This window comes from Galleria mellonella, unplaced genomic scaffold (assembly GCF_026898425.1).
Source record: "Galleria mellonella isolate WM207_F2 unplaced genomic scaffold, CSIRO_AGI_GalMel_v1 utg55, whole genome shotgun sequence".
In the NCBI taxonomy this organism is placed as follows: domain Eukaryota; kingdom Metazoa; phylum Arthropoda; class Insecta; order Lepidoptera; family Pyralidae; genus Galleria; species Galleria mellonella.
The window spans coordinates 4070170-4083301 of record NW_026442115.1 but is presented as its reverse complement, the minus strand read 5'-3'; the positions used below and the strand labels follow the sequence as shown (position 1 = coordinate 4083301).

At 30.3% G+C, this 13132-nt stretch overlaps 1 protein-coding gene across 2 annotated transcripts; it reads right to left on the bottom strand.

Annotated features, from left to right (window-relative positions):
* Positions 1-3807: 3807 nt before the first annotated feature.
* LOC113521257 (F-box/LRR-repeat protein 16) lies at positions 3808-12568 on the bottom strand. Of its 2 annotated transcripts, XM_026906741.3 has the most exons (7): positions 12231-12568; positions 9275-9944; positions 9076-9198; positions 8420-8588; positions 6664-6859; positions 5569-5717; positions 3808-5029 (listed from the first exon to the last, which is right to left on the bottom strand). In XM_026906741.3, exons 2-7 carry the CDS (start codon positions 9851-9853, stop codon positions 4881-4883), a joined length of 1365 nt encoding a protein of 454 aa, XP_026762542.1. In that variant the 5' UTR covers positions 9854-9944; positions 12231-12568; the 3' UTR covers positions 3808-4880. The 2 variants fall into 2 exon arrangements, with proteins under 2 accessions (XP_026762542.1, XP_026762543.1); XM_026906742.3 differs by lacking the exon at positions 9076-9198.
* Between the last annotated feature and the right edge of the window lie 564 nt (positions 12569-13132).

Sequence of the window (13132 nt, the reverse complement as noted above, 5' to 3'; positions counted from 1 at the left end):
TCTAATGCCTTTTTATTCCTCGCCGTAATTCGTAGCGTTATTTTCTGTTTATTAACCGTTAACACATCTGCATTGTCACTATCATTTTCGACTACAGTCACATTGTAAATTTAATACCAGTCAATTTAAAACCACAAAAAAACATAAACCTAATCAAATATTTTAACTCTAGAAGTTTTTTTTAATGAGTGAAGATGAAATGGTAACCCCGCCTGCGCTATCGGTATACATTGACGGGTCACTAATGAGGGATGACAGATGCTGATGAAAGCAGGTCCGTTAGCTCATCATGACAAATTCAACTAGAATTGACTGTGATGATTTTCAGGAGGGACCCCGTGGAGGTCGATCTGAACTCTTCTCCCCAACTCTTAGAAGTTAGTTTATAAAGGTTAGGTAGTTTACAGAATTATGTGATTACAAAAAATACGTTATTGGCTTATTTTTAAGGATGGAGAAGGAGAGTAAATGACATTTGTAATAGGGTTCTACTTCACAGTTACAGTCCTAGGTATATTAGCAACGACTTTTTTCTAGATTCTACTTGATATATTTTTTTTTCCATATTCAAACCATCTTTATTTAAATAGACTGATTTACAAGAATTTATAAATAGTAATTATTTAAAATCTACTACAGGGTTCGGAAAGAAAACTAAAATTACATAGTCATTAAAAAGCCCGTGCATGATCGAGTAACACCATGCACGTTTTCGTTTAATAAGTTTTATTCAATGAGTGTTTTTAAATAACAGTTTTAAATGTATTAAAAGGTAGAAACCAAAATATCCTTTGGTATTTAATGCCGATTTCCATAGAAGACTAAAAATCCCTGACCGCAGGTATCTAGGTAAATAAAAGTTACCAGTTACCAACCTTACTCAATTTAATACTCTGTATAAATGCGCGAGTAGTATTCAAGGGGTAAATTATCGAGTGTCAAAAATGTATATTTCAAAATATATAGGTCTTTCATAGATTTAGGTTTATAGTATGTGATAACAATTTAAACACCATATTAAAACAGTACGTCTATATTGCACTATAACATCTCACTTAGTATTGTACAAAATATGAGATTGGGCTAAAACACAAAATTATTACACAATGCCAATTAAATATCCAGCAGGTGCAATTTACACACAAGAATATTGAAAAAGTTTACAAAAAAAAATAATATAAAAGAAAATCACATACCTAATAGATGCCATGATATATTACTGTAATAGCCAAAGCTGTACAAAAATATTTTTAAACATTTTATACACAGTATCACCAACTAAAAATTTTAGGTACAGAACAGTGAGTGGTTTATTTATATTACGACCAACAGTCTAAACAGTGTATTGCTTGTATAGATTTCATTACAACCTTAAAGTTGGAAAAGTTGGATCTTCAACAACAATAATTTAAGTCATAATTAATTTTAATAATAAACTAATTATATTATTTGTTAATATTTATCTATATACAATTTAAGTGACATATACCATTTACAATATTTAGACTCCAAATTACGCCAGTTAAAACGAAAACATTAAACTCTGTTAAATTTTTAGGGGTTTAACTGGTACAAACAATATTATATGTAAAATAGGTACACCAGTTAAAAATCGTAGGTAGACGCATAATAAAAGTAGCAGTCACTGAGATGTAAATACACAAAATATTATCAAATAATTATTTTGCTTATTAAATATTTACAATAATGTACAATATTTATATTGATCTATATCACTTGTATTTAAAGTATTTATATTTCAGATTTTGAATTAGATTAAATAGATTTGTTCAATTGTTATTATATATTTTCTAGCATTTTAGAGATTAGAAAATTAATAGATTAATCAATGAATAGGTAGATTTCCATATATTGTCTTTACATTTATCATTTATGCCATAAACAATGATAAAATATTAATAATAAAAAAAAAAAATCAGCAGCACCTCGTGCTATACAAGTATCTCATAATCAATTAATATCTTATTATAAATGCTGTTTGTTTATAAACAGATTTTGGGACACAGACAAAAATCTGATGTTATACGTAATTACATTTAGATTAAAATGCGGTTTTAGCTAACAGTGATCTGTTACTTCTGATCAGACTTTATTACATTTTGAAACATATAAAATTATTTACACACACACACACACACACTCACACATTTACGGACGGTCGGTATAGCTAAAAATAATAAGATAAGAAATACTTTAATAATGCGAAGACTGGAGTCTAAATTTATTAATATTCGAAAATTCATAATGTGGAAGGCCAAATATACTCTAGTCCTAATATGAAAAATAACTATATTGCTACTGAAATAAAACTGGATATCATAAAAAAAAAAAACATGACAATCTGTCTAAATCTAATTATTTTTTATCGAAATTCGAGTAATTTATAGTCACTTTATTTTATATGAGTCTGATGATAATTTAATGAACTATGTAGTAAGCAAAATGGGAACATTTATAATGATAAATGTAAATCAGTCAACAAAAATGACTAGAAAATATTATTTATGTATTTTGTTAATAATTATATTCTGTTACACTGATTATTGTATGATGTTAAGTTCTAAATGTGAATTGTTTGTTTACTTTATAGAGACCTTTGTTACAGATACTGTCAATTAACTTGAAAACAAATTTGATAATATGACCTGCATAGTCACTTACAAAAGCATCTACAACGTAGGGTTTATAATGTATGATTTTGTTAAAGTTCAACAAATAAAAAAAAAAGTAATATTAAAATACTATCAAATACTTCTAAAACCTTCCATTACTATTCTATCGAAGGCCCATTAATATCTTTGAAAGATTAACAGTATCTAATGAGAAATTATTATATAATGGACGATGGTAAATTTGAGGTTTACAAAACTCTTATATACTATAAATAAATAAATACTAATACGGACAACACAAAATTACACTAATTTATACATAAAAATCCACACAAATTATAACTAATTATAATTTAGTTTTACAAAATAGCCGTTTGGTGTGTGCATTTTCGCTGTGGTTTATTTCATGTTTATTTTTTTTTTATTTTGGTGTTAGAAGTAAAGTATTCGCTTTTACGTCGCATTTATTCAACTAGTCACACTATACAGAAATATGTGTCTAGTTAGCAATATATAATGAAGCTCTGAGAAATCCACAACCATAAATAAGTAATATAAAGCCGAGAACACTATCAGTTTAAGTATTTTACACTTATACAAAATAATATCCAATTTGTTTTGTTGAAATAATGCAAAATTAATAAAATCGAATTTCTGTGAGATGGAATCACGAAAATAATTATTGGCATTTAACTGGAGTGCTAACTTTACTGCAGTACCAACAACATATACATATCTGACATTTGAAAAAAATATATTACATCACTTGCTCTAACATTATTTGTGGGTGTTAATCGCCGCCTTACATGGCGTCGCTTGGAGCGTTATACATTTTTATGTTCCGTTATGGTTAACGTTGCTATTGTTAATAACATTAGAACCGCGCAGCGATACATTTTAATTCAGAAATAATTGTATTCTGTGTCTCATTCAAGTTCTTCTATAAAATATATAAAGTACGGAAATTTTAGTAACTGTCAAATTGACATTTCAAAATCAAGTTATAAATTATTACATTAAAAATAGTAGATTGTATCATGGAACATTCAAAACATTGTAAAATATTTATATTGCACCAGTGGTTTTGGTAATTTTACTGTATGCACATGTCAAATTTCATTAGCTATAATTATAAACAAAGTCATTGCATAATACAAATATAATTTATATATATATATATAATTTATATATATATAGATACGGTATTAAATAATTTGAGCAAAATCGTCATATACAAGAAATAAATAATCATGTAAATACATGTACAACAAAGTATGCTTTCGTATTGTTCGTATTGACATTCAAAAGCTTGCATTGTTATATAAAAATAAAAAAAAATGCTTATTACATGTATGATAAAAAATATTAAATTCAAATATAAAAAATTATATATATATAATTTTTAGTAAAGACTGACTTGGTTTGTGTGTTAATATAATATCATAAGAACCTTTAAATGAATGCACCACACCTCTATTTTATTAATTTCACTAGTGCATTGTCACTGGTGTAAAATATGAAACTTACTGAAAAATAAAATAAGTGCCAGTAAATATAACAATATTACAAGGTGATTCTATTTATTACTCTATCCTCCACGAAAATTCTAAAGGCCACATTTGTATGTAAATGAGCTCTACTATCTATCTAGACGAAACATTAGGTGGTCACACAGTAGGTGACCATGCACCGTTCAACTTGACTATAAAACATTTGAGCATATCTCGCGCTCATACTACCCGTGCAGTCAAATGGCATCTGCCACCAGCTACTTAAAAGAGAATAATAATTCTTTAGGTATGGTAACTTATCACGTTCATACCTTTTCATAAAATACAATTTATATGAAGTTCCCTTGGCTTTTGTCATATATATTTATTATAGATTAAGCCATTTTATTCTGCTATTTTTAAATCTTGTAAATGTTTAATATACTGTGGCATATTCACATCTGTAACGTGCATGTAATGCTTTTTGGATTATAATCTATTTTTTTTACTGATTTATTTGGTAAACAATCTCGACATGTGTCCTTTTACTAAAATAGTAATATTACTTAAGATATTTTTCTACTAAAAGCGGTGAAGAGTTGGCGTGTTAGTATACACAAAAAATACTATTAACCTCATTTTCCAAGGCTGTCAGATTATATATATATATATATATATACATACAGTTAAAGGGTATGCCAAGATTGTTCACTACTTAAGACAAGTAAGAAAAAAACAGATTGCAAACAATATATTCTTATTCTATAATGAGGCATCTCGGCAGGTGTTCATGAAGGTAGTCAAAAAGCTCAGGTGACGCTCCGGGGCAATTTGTAAGCTCTAGTTCACGCAGTTGTCTCAGTTGTATGAGACTAGAGAGACCACCAGATGTTAAAAGCGGACATCCTAAAAAAATTAATAAATCATAACTGAACCTGACGTTTGGCTACATTAAAAAAAAAAAAGGTCCACAGATAAAAATTATATACAAAAAATGTATAAAATACGCGAGATTTCGAGATTGTGTTGTATAGGAATTCATATTTGTGCCTTAGACTTTATTTTACTGCATATTTTGGATGATAATTTATAATTTTACAGTGTAAGGAATGAATTGCGTATTTTTACATTATTTTTCATTCTTATTTAGTCGCGATTGTATTCGTGTGACCGTGATAAAAATACTAAGTGTTACATGTATATAAAATTTGAAGAATGGTACAAGCATGAAAATGCTAAGAGGTAAAAACAAATTCAACTTTACATAATACTAGTAAGAACGAAATATCTAAAATGAACAAAGATAACTGGAAACAATTTTGTGACAATAAATTACTTAGCAAATTTATTTTACTTTATTTTCTATAATAGTCGTATTTTTCTGAATATTTTTATATACTGTAGAATTATTGATCACAAAACAAAACACCTTTCAGTAAACTTACCAGCCAGAGATAAAAGTTGTAGTGATCGCATGCCACAGAGATGTTGCACGCCGAAGTCACGTAACTGTGAGCACCAACGCAAAAACAATGCCACTAGTGACTGCATGGTACTGATATACCCTATGCCTATATCTGTTATGTGTACACATCTGCAAAAAATAGACGATAATAAAAAAAAAAAAAAACTGTATAAGGATGTTATTAAGATTGCTGTGCTGTCAAATTGGATGGTTATCAATACACTTTAATACATATATATGCTAATATTTAACTTAATTGTGACAAGAGAGTGGGGCAACGGTTTGCTGTAGTTCAGGGTAGGGAAGGCACTCAACGGATTTGTTTAGCACTTGTCTTGGGGGTTTGATTTTAGAAAGTATGAATAAATGTACGCTGCGACCTGAACACTTTTAAATTACCCAATCTACCTGCAGATGGTTGTGGTGTTGGCATAGATTATTACTACGATGGCACCTGCATGTTGAGAAACTCACTTTCTATATTTATACAAACTTTTTGCCCGCTTCTGTGTACGCGCTGATTCCAGGCCTGGGATAACTACAAGTTTCATCTCACAGAAACACCCACTACAATTGTTATTTTGATTTAAAAATTATACTACTGAGCCAATCTTTTCTGCCAACTTCAAAAAGAATGAGGTTTTTAATTCGATTGTTTTTTCTGTTTCTTACAGTCTCCTCCTACATCCGTTCCAAACTGATATGGAAAGTTCTTTTTTTTATCTAAAAGGATATACTTATAAATTAGTTCCATAGAAATTTTATCAAAATCAGTTCCATAGTTTAGTTTTCGATCAAAAATTACTAGTTTTGTCACAATTGAAGTTTTTTTTTTTGTGAATCTGTACTTATCTTAGGACAGGAATGCACGGGTGAGAAGTAGTGAGCTAAAAGCTAGTATAAATAATGAAATATGAGTTACTCAACATGCACATGACAATGAAATAATAATCTGTACCACCACTTTTCACATACATTTTTTTAATGTTCCTGACCTTTTGGGGCTCATAAATCGGTGTAGTAAAATACTAGGCTATGATGTTCTCTTATCAACAAAGTAATATATAATAATTACCTGTCAAGTGTTAATTCCTCCAGGTGATTAAGATCACATGCGATGTACTCGAGCGCATTGTCGGTGACTCGTGGACACCAGCTAAGGTCGAGGCTCCTCAACCGCGGTAAATTCTCGGCAAGTAGCTCAACTCCTTCGTCCGTCACCTTACTGCACCCGCTCAGCGACAATACCGTTAAGTTTGGCAATGAGTGCACTGTAAACACAAATAAATTATAATTTAAGAGGGTTTAAACATTAGAAAGCTGGCAATATCTGCATGGAATGCCAAAATGAAAACAATTTTATAATTCAATGAGAATTCAAAAAGTGATCTTAAAATAAACTAAAATGTTAATTATGTACTGGATGATAAAAAAAAGTACCTATTTACAAACTTAAAAGCATAGATAATATAAAATGGACACGAAGTTTTAATGTTTTATGGCAATACAAATTATTAAAAGTTCCGAAGTATTAAACATTATTAAATTGTTTTGAAAATTAATGGAGATTACGCCACTTTAAGACATTAATTCACTTATTGTGCGAACAAAAAAAAATTGAAGTTTTTAAATTATGTGAATATATCTAAACATAGAAGAGAAGAAGGGAGGGATTGTTAATAATAGAGACTAAGGGTCTCATTGCTAGCAGTATACCCAACCAGGTCGGCATCCACGTAGTCCCTTCTGGAAACCATCATAGTTAACTCTAGTTGAATTCATCATAATGAGCTAACCGACCTGCTTTCATTCGCATCTGTCATCTCTCACTGGTGGCCCGCTAGTGTATGCCGATAGCGCAGGCGGAATTACTATTCCATCGTCACCCATTTAAAAAAAAACCATAGCACAGAGCCCCTCTCTGTGTGCAAGTAGTCACGGTTACTATCTATCAGTAAGGTGAAGGTCTAATATGAGTAATAAGTAATAGAAGTATAATAATGTATTATCTTGAAGCAAGCTACCAAGCTACATTTAATATTCCTGGAAAGATTGCTTAGCAATAAGACCGCCTTTTGTACTACACTATATGTATTGAAAATTGTTCAACAAATCCTGTTATGTTGGTGCAATAAAGTATTAAATAAATAAATAAAATTCCTTTCATTAAACTCTATACAACATAGGTTGGTGTCATTTGATATTTGTCCATATACAGGTACTTATATTTATAACTTATATTATTTATAACTTAAGTCGTAAGGGCAGTACTTAAATAAACACTGAGCTATAGTTTCTTCATAAGCAAAACAGTCTAAAGATAACCCTTCTGAGTTCAGTTTAATTGTGTCAAGTGATATACAGGGTTGTAGAAGTATACCTTTGTTGGCACATACATATATTCGTGTCAAGTATGTACTTTCTCAAATGTACTATATGACAAAACCTTCCCGTTGTAACTCAGCTCCTACAATATATTTATATTCATGGTCATGGGTGTGTCTGTTTCTATTGGTTTATATGTAACACATGTATGTAAAAAATGTAAGTATATACATAGTACAAATTTTGTTTAGTATAGATGGGCGCTGTACGATAAGTGTGACACTATTTGTTATTATTATTCAATAAAAATTATAATTATGCAAATTAGAAACATTACAAAAAATAAATAATAATCAATACTTACATATAACACTGCATGTATGAGACGAGTTATGAATGTGTAGGAAACAAGAGGTATATAGGTATATAATGTAATGTAAGAATTTCTGTTTCTGTCTATGCTGCAAGGGGTTTATATACATGAAGATAAATAGAATGTTAATTACCAATATTAACAACACCATGATTGGTAAGTTCCCAACAGCTGTGGAGTCTGAGGACGCTTAGCGAAGCACTTTGCTTGGGTGAGAAATATCCAAGTGCAGCATCAGTCACGTGGTACGCTTGCAAAGAGAACTCGTACAAAGAAGGTAGTAGTTGCGCCACTGCGCCCACCTGCGAGCCATTATATTTTATTAATTTTCAGACATAAAAATAGATTCAATTAGTGTTCAGGTCCTCCAATATATCCTTAGTATTTGGTATTAAAATTCATAGTTAAATTATATTTGTTATCAATAAATAAATTACCATTTATTTATTGATAATGATTTATACTAATGCTATTTTATTCTTATATCAGTTACTTAAATAATTGAGTGACATCAATAATAAGCATTTTTAATACAGTTTCTAGATAGCAAACAGCAGGGATTTATAAATATTACCTTAATTTAATTAGTAGTAAGGTAATGGTATCCTTGAATAGTAACATTATGAGCCATACTGCATTGTACATGATTAGAATTAATTTATTCAAATTATATCATGACCACAGTGTCATAATTCTTACTTTGATCGCATTTTATAACTTTTAAAACTACACATCCAGATTTTTAATTCCTTGGAGACTACTTCATACAAAATATACATTAATACTTACAGCTTCGTCAGCAATGTTAATGCAGTCAGTAAGCGTGAGTGAGACAATTCGTGGAGTTAGACATGCCCATAGACCAGCCTCTGTTATTTCATTGCATCCCGTTAATTCTAATTCAAAAAGAACCTAAAAATGAATGAGTATTAGGTAAAATGAAAACCATGACAAAATTTTAAGATGTCAACTAAATGATATAACAAACCTGCAAGTGATCCAATATAGCTTCTAACCCTCTATCTGTTATGGTGCATCCTTTTAAGCTGATAGCGTGCACATGGTGAGCTGATAGAGGAAACTGTCTTATGAATTCATTAATATCATCATCCGTTGCCGAAACTAATACAACCCCACGAATACCTCTCCTAATTAATGAATTATAGAACCTTTGCATGCAACAACCGGTTGATGAACGAAGTTCGCGACAGTCGAGCACCGAAACGAGCCCGGTCCACCAGCGCGGCGACGAGTATAGCACATCTCGCCATTTAGTGCACACTTGCGATAGTGTTCGCCTGTCACTCGCGTTGAAGTACAAAAAGAACTTCTCGAGGAACCTTTCTTCTAGAATAAATTGACTCCACACTAGAGGTCTCGGTGAGGGTCGACGACGGCGAGGAACACGCGGAGCGCTTGCTGCAACAGCCGGTCCACATAGCGCGTTTGCGACGCGTTCGACCACGCCAGGCGAACGCTTGCGACCGCGCAGCCCCAGGCCCGTGATGCGGCGCGATAGCTCCGCGGATGCGCGCTCCACCACGCCCTGAGCCGACACCGATGACATCTTCACCTTGACACGGCGAATGGTGTCTGCCGGCCGCCCGCCGCCTGGCCCTGCGCCACCCGATCCGTGCTCACAACCCGCCACTGCGCTACTATATAAAATAAATGACAGTGTTAATAACAAATATTGTAAAATAAATATTTAAACAGTTTAGTTTCCTTTAAAAAATAGTTTTTATAAAGACCCCATAACTAGCATACCATATAACTATATTTCCTATAAATCATTTATTAAACATGTCCAGATGTCCAGAATAACAGTGCAGAGAATGCAAAGAAGATGATGCACATATTGTGCATCTCTAAGTTATCATATATTTAATGTATTTCAAAGGGCTGCACTGCAATACCACTTTCAAATTATAAAATGTTTGATTAGATACCAAATGATTATCAAGGCGAGTACAAAGTAGATGAGATAATCAGCAACATTCCTTATAAGTCCTCCTATAAGAGATAACTAAGACATATGCTATTTAGGCTATTACATTTAGTGTATTTTATATTATTAGTTTTTTATTAAATTTTGAAAATTTTTTTTCCAGTAGAATTGTATGTAAAAGAGTCTTCTATAATGCACATTTATAAATAGTATATTCACTTACTTAATAATATAGGTATTCAACTAAATTTGCTGACTAAATACGTTAAGGAATTTTGACAACATAAGATAGTAGTGTTCAAAATTTTGCATATTAATTATATAGATTTAATAATTTTTTATTTTAAATATAATTTATTTGATTTAAAAATTGTAGCATTTTTGGATTTTGACAAAAAAGATGACAGGTGTAAGCAGGTTTATATATTTTCAATGTATTTGAGTATGCAACTATCTTTATTCTTCTCAAATTAATTAAATTGAAAACAGTACCTAGTAATGTTCCTTAGTTGTTTTATAATTGTATAAACTGCAGTGTATCTTATATAAATTAAATATTAATGTTTCTTAAATTAACTTATAGAGTCCTTTTATAATTTACTACAACAGGGCACAATATCTTATAATCTTATTTATGATCATGATATTATAACAGAAAAATAAAATACACCTATCCCCCGATTTACACGGTAGATATGTTCCTGAGAAAAACGTGTAAATCGAAAATTAAAAATTTTCAAGTCATAACCGTGTAATTCGAAAAGCTTGCAGAAAATGCATAATTTTGCTATTTAACAGTTGTGATTTTTTTCAATATTTTTAGATGTACATAGAAATAAAAATAAAAATTTTCATTTGTTCTAATAGTTCTTATTGTAGCTTCGTTCATGTTATATGATTTTGCAACATCTACTACTCTATCTCCCTTTCGTAAGCGATCCAAAATTTCGATTTTAGTTTCTAAAGAAATAACTTTTCTTTTAACTTCTTTCGACATTATAAGCCTATAATTTTTTTTAATTTATGTTAATTTATAAAAATCTTAATTATGCACTCACTTGTAATTTACGAATATGAAAAATTAAATCTTTCTGACACTGTGAAACTTTCACTCAAATACAATTTTCCGTAGATAAAACTTTAATTTTATGCGAAGAAATACAGACACAGTGTGCATGTGCAGCAAATCAGCACATAAGCTCGGGATTCCCCGTGAGATGTGTACACAGCGCACATGTTCAAACACAGTAGCATTTAGTAGAGTGCGATAAAAAAAAAAAAAAAAACTTATTTGGAAAACCGTGTAAAATCGAAAACGTGTAAAACAAGTACCGTGTAAATCGGGGGATAGGTGTATATGGAATTATACAGAGATAGTATAGTGTGGTGTCGTTATGATATAAAAAAAGGTTCATTGTTTTTTACAAATTGTAGTACTATATATCTGAAGAAATATGGCACATATTGATGGCCCTGTTAAATCAAAGTGGACTTGATCCTTGAATTAAATACAGCAGTATAGTTTGTATCATATTTTTCTTAGAAATTGACATAGCCAAGTGAGTTATGCAATACAATATATATATATATTAATACTAAATTGACAGACAAAAAGTAGAAGATTCCTTCAAGACAGTATTCAGTCCCTTTAATAAATTTCTCCACAAATATTGAGAATATTATATATCAATAATTTATGTAAAATACCTGAAGCTTTTTTTCTATTTTACTAGGTAGTACATAGTTACATGAGTCGTTTTTTCACAACTTTAGCATGAAATAGTAGATTTTACGTGGATTAAATTTTTTATAAGAAAAATAAAGATATGCAAAAAACATAAATGAAATTACAATTAACAAATTATATGTGTTAAAAATACGTCAACGGTTAATCTATATCTGCAAATACAATTCAATGTAAAACCTGAAAAAGATTTCATTTAAAATCAGTGCTTGGCGTGTGTGACATAAAAAATCAATGATAGTCCATACAAACCTTTGTATAATTGACTGGATATAGGAGCACCATTTTTGTTATCATGTGTATTAACGCACTTATATTCTTGCAAGATATCAATATTCACCATCAAAGTAGAAAAATTATCACTTTTAAATAAAAAAGATTATTTAGATTACATATATTATAGAAGAACTATGGGTAATTGGTAATTTGGAACAGTAATTCGTGCTATTAAAAAAGTCCGTATTTATTGGAAAATTGTTTATTCTTTTCAAGCTTCTTTTATAAAATGTACGTTTGTACGAATGAGATAGAAAGAAATCTGTTAAGCCTTACTATCAACTATTTAATTTGATGTCCTTACAATCCCAAAAATCTCAATATTGTTCTGATCAGGCCCTCTTCACTTTCAATAAAAAAAAATTGTATTTTACTAGGTAACCGTTCAATTATCTTGACAATTTTACGACATAAAGTATTTAGATCTTTTATAACTCCTATCGATATCGATCTTAAAAAAATATATTAGAAATAGTTGTAGTACACAAAAAAATCTTCATTTATAATATTATATTGATACTTCTAGTTGGTTGCAAAGAATGTTTTTGAGTTTTGTTGATATAAGGACAGTGGTAACTCTTCAGCAATGTAGAGATTACATATTTTTACATTTTTTTTGTGATTCTAATTTAGAGTAGCAGACATAATCTGTTGTCAACGGATATATTAAGAATAGCAATTCGCAGGTTGCAATTTATTTCTTACAATTTTCAATTTGTTTGCACTTGCAGAAAAGTTGTATTAAGCAACATCATTGTTTCGAAATCACTAGATAAAACAGCGCCATTTACAAACTAGTGGCAATAGCAAAAGTTTATATAAAAAAAACTGAACCTACAACAGTAATTTTAGTTTAAAAATTGCTCTGTAATATAAAC

Coding starts and splice junctions, on each gene's coding strand:
- LOC113521257 (XM_026906741.3), bottom strand. CDS start 9,853: ATGTCATCGGTGTCGGCTCAGGGCGTGGTGGAGCGCGCATCCGCGGAG. Junction 9,199..9,274: donor CTATATTGGATCACTTGCAG/GTTTGTTATATC, acceptor ATTCATTTTTAG/GTTCTTTTTGAATTAGAATT. Junction 6,860..8,419: donor TCATGGTGTTGTTAATATTG/GTAATTAACATT, acceptor TTGTGTTTACAG/TGCACTCATTGCCAAACTTA.